We start from the raw sequence: 11,275 nt of genomic DNA, 5'->3' as shown, positions 1-11,275 counted from the left end.
CCTAAATTTAGTATTTTATTTGCATTTCATCCATGTGGATTACACAGATTTAACGCAAACAAACTAAGAAACTTAATGGTATATACATAAATGAAACAACAATGAGATTTCTGTAATAATAATCAAGTTTTAAATGCACAATAACCAGGTTGCTTCAGTCTCATACATTGTAACTTGAATCTAGCTTGTTCCACACATATTCATACTTTTTAACAGATTAAATTGAATTATTTTCACAATGAACAGCAGAATTAATGCAGATTGTAAGCAACAGAAGGAACTGTTTTTCTGGAGGTTTTAGAAGCAATAGTGCATTTACAAAACGCTCTCTTCATTGCATTTTGCAGTTCTTTATTCCTCAAGCTGTAAATGATGGGGTTCAGCAGGGGTGTGAGCACAGAGTACAGCACAGCGATGACTATACGAACATCTGGGTCAAATTTAGCTACTCGATATGAGATATACACAAAGGCGGCTGAAACATACGAGATGCACACCACTGTCAGGTGGGACACACAAGTGCCCGCAACTTTGAGCTGCTGTGCCTTGCTCATTTTTCTCATAGCTTTGCCAATACAGACATACGTAATTAAGATGAAAAGAAATGTACTGAGAAGTGCAATGAGTGCGTTTGTTAAGGACAAAATGCCATTCCTGGTGGTGTCTACACAGGCAAGGATCACTACTGAGGAGTGATCGCAGAACATGTGCCTAACAATATTAGGCCCGCAGTAAGGCAGCAGAGTCGCCCAAATAGCTGGGGGCAGCACCAAAACGAACCCAAAACCCCAAGCAGCAAATATCAATAGAATACAGAGCCGCCTGGTCATGATAGTCGTGTACCGCAGGGGGTTACAGATTGCTACGTACCGGTCAAACGCCATCACAGTCAGCAAAGCGCGCCCTGTCACTCCAAATGAGAGAAAAAAGTACATCTGTACAAAGCATCCTGTTTTGGAAATGGTCTTGACCTCAGTCAGGAACACTGACAGCATTTTGGGAATGGTCACTGACGTGTACACAATATCAGTAAAGGACAAATTATGAAGGAAAAAATACATAGGAGTGTTGAGCTTGGGGTCGGTTCTAACAAGGTAAATGATCATGCTGTTTCCACACAGAACAGAAACATAGACAGTGAAGAAAATGGGCAGCACGTATCTGTCCTTTAGTCCATCGAGGATGAAATATTCCACAGGCCCGCTGGTGTTCATTGTGGTGACATGCAGATCCTGACCTTGTCAAGGAAATACTATATGTAGAAAATAACAGTAAAACAAAACAAAAACAAAAATATGCAACTTATGCTGTGTGTTGGGGATTCCTCATTATCTACAGTTTTATGCTATATCTTGAAAATGATGTGGTCTTTAAAGTATATGCACCCACATTAAAAATGAGAGAGAATCCTTTTACAATACACTGTTTACTAGTTCTATGAATAAATCATAGTATATAGTAAATATTATGATATTATATATTGCTAAAATAACATTATGCCTTCAACGTTCAGATTTTTTACTGCATTAAAAAATAAATGATATATAAAAAAATACAATTTCTGGATGTGTAGAGAAATTGAACCAACCTTACAATAAAATATTGAGTGAAATGTAGAAATTACTATACACTTTAGAGTACTATAGAGAGTCTTTAACAGTTGATAGTCAGCATGGGTCAGTGTTGTCACTCTGGCATCTTCCTATGTGACAAACATTAAACACCGAAGGGGCTTTAAATGCGGTCATTTTCAAGGAGGAAAAACACACCTTGGGGGGGGGGGACCAATTTCCATTGAATGCATGATGTTGTGCATTTTATATCCTTGGCAACAACTCTCATGGTGCATCATTAAGAGCTAATGATAGTTTTGTTTTGTTGGATTCATGACTATATTCAGAACATATTATTATTATCATTATTATAAGCTGGAAATGTTTTAAAGATATATGTAAATAATATAAAGGAAGCTTATATAAACACACACACACACACACACACACACACACACAGAGTACTGTGCAAAAGTCTTAGGCAAGCAAGTAAGTATTCACCCCAAAAATGGTTTTAAGCCAGTTATTAATGGATTATTACAATTAATGGCTAATATATATATATATATATATATATTGAATAGACTGTATATGGTGGTGGTTAAGGTATTCCCTGTTATCAATAAAGCTCTTTGAGCAGTCTTATTTTACTTCTTTTAAAGAAAAAAATGCTTGAAACAACAAAACTGTACTTTGCTTAAAACTACCATGTGCAATCGATGCAGTTGTGCAGCTTTTGGGATACCAGACAAGCACTAAGGATATATATTATAAGGTTACATTATATACACTGAACAAAATTATAAACGCAACACTTTTGTTTTTGCCCCCATTTTTCATGAGCTGAACTCAAAGGTTTAAGACTTTTTTTATGTACACAAAATGCCTATTTCTCTCAAATATTATTCACAAATCTGTCTAAATATGTGTTATGAGCACTTCTCCTTTGCCGAGATAATCCATCCACCTCACATTAGACAGCATGATTATTGCACAGGTGTGCCTTAGGCTGGCCACAATAAAAGGCCACTCTAAAGCTCATCTGCATGCTTGTCGTCCTCATCGGGGTCTCGACCTGACTGCAGTTCGTAATCGAAACCGACTTGAGTGGGCAAATGCTCACATTCTATGGCGTCTGGCACTTTGGAGAGGTGTTCTCTCCACGGATGAATCCCGGTTTTCACTGTACAGGGCAGATGGCAGACAGCGTGTATGGCATCGTGCGGGTGAGCGGTTTGCTGATGTCAACGCTGTGGATCGAGTGGCCCATGGTGGCGGTGGGGTAATGGTATGGGCAGGCGTATGTTATGGCCAACGAACATAGGTGCATTTTATTGATGGCATTTTGAATGCATACTGTGATACTGTGACGAGATCCTGAGGCCCATTGTTGTGCCATTCATCCACGACCATCTCCTCATGTTGCAGCATGATAATGCACGGCCCCATGTTGCAAGGATCTGTACACAATTCCTGGAAGCTGAAAACATCCCAGTTCTTGCATGGCCAGCATACTCACCAGACATGTCACCCATTGAGCATGTTTGGGATGCTCTGGATCGGCGTATACGACAGCGTGTTCCAAGTCCTGCCAATATCCAGCAACTTCGCACAACCATTGAAGAGGAGTGGACCAACATTTCACAGGCCACAATCAATAACCTGATCAACTCTATGCGAAGGAGATGTGTTGCACTGCGTGAGGCAAATGGTGGTCACACCAGATACTGACTGAGTTCAGCTCATGAAAAATGGGGGCAAAAACAAAAGTGTTGCGTTTATAATTTTGTTCAGTATGTGTGTGTGTATATATATATATATATATATATATATATATATATATATATATACTGTATTCCCATTTAATTTCAGGCCTAATTTATATCTTGATCAAGTCCTTTTATTTTTAGTGTGGCAGATGTAAATAATAATGGCCAAGGGGACATTTACTATGTCTATATGATGCCATCTTGTGTTGAAGAAGCTAAATTTACTTAAATGGCAGTGGGCAGATTTATATAAAAAAAATTCTAAAGCGCATACATTCATTTAGTGAACTGTGTAATAGTGTTATAGTGCACACTATTACACTATTACACAGTTCACTAAATGAATGTATGCGCTTTAGAATTTTTTTTATATAAATCTGCCCACTGCCATTTAAGTAAATTTAGCTGATTTGGCAGCACTGCTACCACAAAATTTGGATAATGGCAAGTCGAATGTTTTAAAGAAAAAGGAGGTGAATCTTATGTGCTTAGCTACTGAACTTGAAAGAAAGTGCTGTAGAACAATAGACATGAGCAGTAATTTATACTTCGCCCTAGGTTTGGCCTTTTGAGTGGCATATTGTAAATACACCTGTCAGTTGTACTGCCTATTTGAGAAGGATCCTCTATCTGACCTTCCTCCAAACTATACTGCCATGACACGCATGAGCACTCTTGATTACTTGAATCAAAGCTCCTCCTGAGTCAGCAAGAACTGTGGCACCGCAATCAAGTCAAAACTGCAAGGCCAGATTCCTGCTTCCCAGGCAAATCTCCAGAAAGTGCAGTCTTGGTCATTAGGAAACTCTTATAGTCTATAGCATTTACATTAGAATTAAAGCTTGAAAGCCTAGCTAGCATACCTGCGTAACTATTACATTCATATTCTTCATGAGAAAAGTTCATTCCTGGAATGTCATATGATATACACCATTCAAAGGTTTGGGGTCAGTAAGATTATTTAATGTTTTTTTTTAAAGTCTCTTATCTTTACCAAGGCTGCATTTATTTAATCAAAAATATTGTAAACAATAATAATATGAAATATTATTACATTTTAAAGTAACTGTTTTCGGTTTTATATATTTTTTGTAATGGCAAAGCTGAATTTTCAACAGCCATCCTTCAGACTTAATATGCTGATGTGGTGTTCAAATAACATTTCTTATCATTCTCAATGTGGAAAACGTCTCAGGTTATGACTGTAACCATAGTTCCCTGAAAGGGGAACGAGACGCTGCGTCAGAAGTTACGATGCTATGGGAACGCCTCTGCGTGAATTCGTTTCCGTATTCAATACAAGATACCTAACCCATGACCTGATTGGCTGAACAAGTCGATCACAGGCATGTAGGAAGTATGGCAGGGCAACGCAGCATCTTGTTCCCTTTTAAGGGGACCATGGTTACAGTCATAACCTGAGACGTTCCCTTTCAAGGGAACTCGCACTGCGTCGGAAATCACGTTACTTAGGTGAAGGTTAATACCCACTCTGCCATACTGACAAGTGCCTGTCTGGTGTGAATCTTACAGAGCACAACCTAGGAGCACCCAGGACCCCGGTGCAGTGTCCAATAGGTCGTAAAATTTCACAAATGTAAGTGGAGAGGACCAGCCCACCGCATCACAAACTTCTTGTAGGGATACCCGCCATACTTCTAATTGAATGAGCTCTGACAGCCATTGGTGAAGGCTGTCCTCAAGCCTCATATGCAAGAGAGATAGCCTTGACTATCCACTTGCTCATGCTTTGCTTGGTGACCCGAAGCACACAAACAATTGATCAGACTTTTGCCACAGGGAAGCTCTGTGGACATAAGCATCCAACGCCCTGACAGGGCATAGCAAATTTAGCTTCTCCTGGTTCAACGTCCAAAAGAAAGGAGGGCAAAAGGCCTGCGACACTATGGATTGCACCACATTAATAGGGACCTTGGTATAGGGTGTAGAAACACTTTCACCATGCCAGGTGCAAACTCTAAATAAGAAGGGGCAATCGACAGTGCCTGAAGGTCTCCTAAGATGAAATAGCCAGCAGAAAACCAGTTTTCAAAGTTAAACATTTCTCTGTGATGGTTTCAATGGCCTCAAAGGGAGCCGTCGACATGCCTTCCAGTACAATGGCCAGATGGACAGCTCGGAGCTGGACAGCTGCAGCGCCAGACCTTCACATTTAGGGTGGAAGAAACCTCTTAGCGTGCTTCCGACCCCTGAGAGTAGGTGCTGGATCTAGCGGGTGAAAGCAGAGAAAAGGCAGAGCCCGCCTTCAACCCCTCCACTAGATCCACCTGCAATCCCCACGATCTAAGTCGCCGCTCTGCCTCGGCAGCAGCGGTACCCGAACTGCGAGGACAGCGTGCCTGGGCGGCCTTCTCGAAGAATACCCGGCGGGAGCAGAACTGCTCAAAGTGAAAACAGTCAGCCCCCTCGAGAGATGACCATGCATCCTCCACCCCCGAACAAACGACGCATAAATCGTGTGTATCCCCATCCGTAATGTAGCAAGGGAAGGGAGGAACACACATTTAAAACGCTGTTTGCTTGTCATTTCACAAATTTTCCAATATATACATGTATGCTTTCCTACAGGACAAACAATCACCATCAGTAATGGGAAGTTACTAACGGCATTACTTTTTCCAGTAACGAGTAATCTAATTGATTACTCTTCTCATCTTAATAACGCCGTTACCGTTACTGCCAAAAAAAGCGGCGCGTTACTATAACTGATGAAGCTGTTTTTTTTTCATCAGAGTCAAGTCAAGTCAAGTCATCTTCATTTATATAGCGCTTTTAACAATGGATTGTTTCACGGACCAACTAGATCTCTGAGCGAGAGGCAAATACTTTGTTTACTGTTCTTCCTTGGTTAGTGGGCAGAGCACGAGACAAGCGCATAAATGCTGACGATTGGCTGAGGTAGAGTAAAATGTCATTGTAAGACAATCAGAGGTAGAGTTAGGCGGGTCTTCAAAAGCACGCATAGTAGTGATGGGCATTCGGCTCTTTTGACTCAGCTCACTGAGCCGGCTCTTTAAATGACTTTGACTATAATATTTCAATTTTTATTACATAATTATTTAATTTCTATAGGCTAAATTTGTAAAAATAGAGTCGGCTCTTCAGATATGCGAGATATGGCTCTTAGAGTCGGCTCATTCGCGAATCGCGAACGACCCATCAAAAGCTCATTCGCGAACGAGTCGATCCATCATCACTAACGCTCATTCGCGAACGACCCCTTATCACTAACGGCTAACGCTCATGAATTGCGAACGACCCATCATAACGCATAGTCGGACAGGACAGGACACACAAGGAACAACACAAGACAGTCAGTCTTTTTGGTATATTGCTTAACAAGCTTAATTTAATTTTGCCCAGTTGTGGCCTGTTGAGGGGCAATAAATATCAAAAGTTCCAAAACATCTATTGTGTTATTTGCATTGATCCACTATATAAACATAATATCTACATACATGGCATTTGATTGGAGGCTAGTCTCACTTTGTCCCACAACAACACTTTTTTTTTTAGATGTGTGTACAATGTTTCTGTTAATAATGTAGACCTATTGTATTAAGTGTCAATTTCATTATAATATTCAGATTTATCATAAATAATTGAACATGCACATGTATTTTAAGTTCCGTTAAAGAGGGGTAGAGGTGGGGTCACATTTGAGCATTTAAAATTTAATTTTACTTGAAAGTAACGCAATAGTTACTTTCTTAAGTAACTAGTTACTTTTAAAATTTGTAACTGAGTAACTAATTTAGTTACTTTTTGGAAGAAGTAACTAGTAACTGTAACTAATTACTTTTTAAAAGTAACTTGCCCAACACTGATCACCATAGACCAGGGGCGTGGTAGCGGGGGGAAAAGGGGTACCGAGTACCCAGGGCCCGAGGCAGGGGGGGGGCCCTTAGAAGTCGCCGAGCTCAAGTCAAAAGTGCATCCATCCATCATAAAAGTATTCCATACGTTCCATACATTTTTCCAACAAAACTTTTATGATGGATGGATGCACTTTTTTTGGACTTCAAAATTTAGGACCGCCATTCACTACCATTATAAATCTTGAAAGAGCAATGATATTTTTTTAATATAACTGTTATTCTGAAAGAAGATAGACATATACACCTAGGATGGCTTGAGGGTGAGTAATTCATGGGATCATTTTTGGGTGAACTATCCCTTTAATAACTTCAATAAAGATTCATCTATATTTAATTTATACAAATAAATATGTCTGCTTGAAAGAATGAAAAATGCTGTATGCAAGGTGTTCTGAAAAAAATGTATATATCAATTAAAAAGACCATGTTCTTGTTTCTTTATGAGAAATGGTTTTATTTCATTTTAAGATAAATAAAGACATGATATATGTCACAGCAGTTAAATCGGTGTCTGTATTGCATGTTCAAACCTTAATATCATTCATATTAACAGGTTGATAAATGTTTTCTCCAAGAGTATATAATGCGTTTGGAAATTTTTGAGAAATGCTTAATTGATTCAATACAATTCAACTAATCCCATTACATTTTAGTCGACTAAAACTAGACTAAAACTAAAACAATTCAGATGACTAAACTATGACTAAAACTAAATGGCATTTTAGTCAAAAGACCATGACTGAAACTAAATAAAAATTTGCTGTCAAAATTAAAACTGTGCAGAGGCGTTCCCACTTCCCATACCGTTGTAACTTCCGACGCAGCTCACAAGTTCCCTTGAAGGGAACAGTTATGCCTTATGTGGAAACCATGATCCTTTTTTTCAGGATGCTTTGATGAATAGAGTTTAATTTGGGGGGAAACATGGATCCTTGCTGAAGAAAATTATTAATTTCCTTCCAAATAATAAAAAAAAAATCTTACTGACCCCAAACTTGAATGGCAGTGTAAAAACAGTTTGAAAGGAATTATAGGGTTAATTTAAATTCTTAATGGATATTTGGAAAGTTTCAGGGAGGCTCTATAATCAAAGAAGAAGTTCAATAAGCCTCAATTTGTGTGATGAATGTAGTTTTTATATCTCTACCATCCCTCCTGAGGTCTGTTGAAGCCTAGAGCTAATTAACCTTACCATTGCTGGGAAAGCACACAGAGCAAAAGGTTAGATGGTGGGGTGCAAGGAATAATGAATGTTTAATGCTGTGATTTGATGATTTATATCAAATCCATTATTTCTGACTGCAAACTTATTAGAAGTTCAGTAACTACATCGCCTCCTTAAATGGGATTTAAAATAGGCTGAAAGGGTTAATTGCATAAATCTCACCAGTAACTAATTATTGAAGGTGATGAGCATTTATTTCAGTCCTTTTCTGTGGAAGTATGAGATTAAATCATTTAATGAGGATTTTTGATGGATCTACACTCTGTGTGAGGGTTGAAATTTGCCCACTACACATTCATAAGACATCACAAAAAGTTTTAGCTTTCTGATTTATTCAAATATCCCAATAAACATCCTCTGTTTCACAAAGACATTGGCTAAGCATAGCTAAACAATTAAATACTGTATCTAAACATTTAATGATATTGTGCATACAGTAGTGCATATAGTATTTTAAATGTGTGTGTGTGTGTGTGTGTGTGTGTGTTTATTTATATATATATACACACACACACAAATCAGGCAGTACTATGGCTCACATGCAGTAACAGCCAACGTTATGTAATAGTCCTATATATGAAACAGTCAGTGTTACTCTGGATTTGGCTCCATTTGTCATGCTGCTCGCATCTCCATTTCCCCATGTTGTTTACGGAAAAATAAATCAACAGCTTTCAATAAGCTTTCCATATACTGTATGTATTATCTCCCTCTTGTGTCTCTTTTTAATATTGCAATCATAATGCTGTGATATTCCTGCTCGAAACTATTTAGAGTGAAGACTTTAGCTGTAAAGTAAAGAGCAGTAAAGACTAGAGTGCATCCATCTAATAAAAAAACTTGGTTGGCTGTTTGCTTGGCTTTTGGCTTCAAAGCTCTATTTTCTCTAAAGTCAGTAAACATAATGTGGTACATTAGTTTAATGTTGATAATTAAAAACATGTATTCATTTACCTAATATCAATACAATAAATAAAGTAAATTAACACATAAATACAAGGATTCTTATTTTTGTGACCTAACTGAACATGGACTTAATGTCCTGTACCAAAATCACAGACCTCTGTGACTTCAAATGCACAATTTTTTTCTTCAGTTTGGCACACAATGGGTCTGATTCACTAACCAAATTTATATTTTAGGATAAAAAAAGACAGAAATAATTCCTGTTGGCCTTTTGAAGCTGGAATATGTTAAGCTAAAATGAGTATATACATTAGTTGTTAGTAGTAATTACTAATTACTAAATGAACCTGCAATACATCTTACCTATTTATTCAGAATAGTAGCCGATCACAAGTAGTCCAGGCCTATATAAAAGGTGTTTATTGTGTTCAGCTGATTTTGAGAAAGGGCAGAGATGAAGACAGGTTGGGCATGTATTATACTAATTGAGAATTACTTTGGGCACACACTCCCTCATTTAGAATAATCTGGATTCATCAACAATATACAATGACATGAGAACAAATGAGACTTAGTATGTCCAGATTGCCCTTGTGAAAAGGAAGTAAACTTTAGCATACTTTATGGATATAATATACTTTAAAAGAATATACTTAAAGGGATAGTTCACCCAAAATTGAAAATTCTGTAATTTATTCACCCTCACGTTGTTCCAAACCTGTGTGAATTTATTTCTTCTGCTGAACACAAAAGAACATATTTAGAAAAATGACGGTATCCAAATGGTTGATGGACCCCTTTGACTTCCATACTATGGAAGTCAATGGGGCCCATCAACTGTTTGGTTACCCACATTCTTCAAAATATTTTCCTTTGTGTTCAGCAGAAAAAAGAAATTCATATAGGTTTGGAAAAATTAATTAAAATAAGTTACACATAGGTCCATAGAGGACAAAAATGTCTGTGTCAAACTTAAGTTTGGTCTCATTTTAAAGAAGACCCGTGGCAGATTATTGTTGTAAAAAAAAAAAAAAGTTCAAAAAGTGAAACAAAAAAAAGTTATTTATGAACATTTTATATAAAATATATATTTTATGAAACGTGTTGAACTCTAAAACTGCTAGAGAAAATCAAAGCCATTTATGTAAACAAGTTGTGTTCCAAATGTTAGGTTGATATCTAAAAAAATGAGCGTTCAGTAAGATGTTGTTTGTGGGTGCAGTACCAAATTTTCCCTATTAGATGCCAGCAAAGCTTCTCTCTTTCAAATATTACAACCACACACAATTTTTTTTACTACATACATACAAATCACACTCTGACATCCATACCCACACAATTATAGCTGCATAATTTATCCAATTGGCTCTATAATATCCATGAGGAGAAAACAGGAATAAACCGAGTATTTGCTTTACAGGCCAAACTTGAGAAAATCTGATCTGGTAAAAAATCTTTTTAAAAAATAACTTTTTAAGCCTTGCCAACAGAATGAAAGTCTATTAACAAAGATTGCATCATTTTATAGTTAAGTGGCACTATGATTCAAATTTGCAAAGGAGCCATTTTTGTCCTTAAGGTCATGTGGAACTTTTTTCTGTACCAGGTGCAAAATAAAGGAAATGGGGGTGAAATGGTACAATTCCAATAAAATACACACCTGTGCCAAAATGTATGCAGTTGGCATTAACACATGTAAAATAGACTTTAAAAAAAACTGAAATAAGGTCGCAAGTTTGCAGGCAGAAATAATGGATTTTCATTTTTGGGTGAACTATCCCTTTAGGTGCATATCGATTTTGATATATGTTTAAAGTATACTGCTGAATGTACTGAAAAGCATTTAGGGTAAACTAAAACATACTTTAATGTAATTTCTATTGAAACTTGTATTTCATGTACTTAAAACATTTTTTTAGTTAC

General features: G+C 37.4%; 1 protein-coding gene across 1 annotated transcript; it reads right to left on the bottom strand.

Annotated features, from left to right (window-relative positions):
* Window positions 1-207: 207 nt before the first annotated feature.
* On the bottom strand, window positions 208-1,217 carry or6at1 (odorant receptor, family 6, subfamily AT, member 1). The gene has a single exon (XM_056262155.1). The coding sequence runs from the start codon at window positions 1,212-1,214 to the stop codon at window positions 252-254; it is 963 nt and encodes a 320-aa protein (XP_056118130.1). The 5' UTR covers window positions 1,215-1,217; the 3' UTR covers window positions 208-251.
* Between the last annotated feature and the right edge of the window lie 10,058 nt (window positions 1,218-11,275).

This window comes from Rhinichthys klamathensis, unplaced genomic scaffold, assembly GCF_029890125.1.
Source record: "Rhinichthys klamathensis goyatoka isolate OS25496 unplaced genomic scaffold, OSU_Roscu_1.1 h1tg000191l_1, whole genome shotgun sequence".
Classification (NCBI taxonomy): Eukaryota; Metazoa; Chordata; class Actinopteri; order Cypriniformes; family Leuciscidae; genus Rhinichthys; species Rhinichthys klamathensis.
Note: the sequence above shows the minus strand (reverse complement) of the source record. Positions and strands in the feature narration are given on the sequence as shown.

Bases quoted from the DNA above. Each gene is read 5' to 3' on its own strand.
- or6at1 (XM_056262155.1), bottom strand. From the start codon at position 1,214: ATGAACACCAGCGGGCCTGTGGAATATTTCATCCTCGATGGACTAAAG.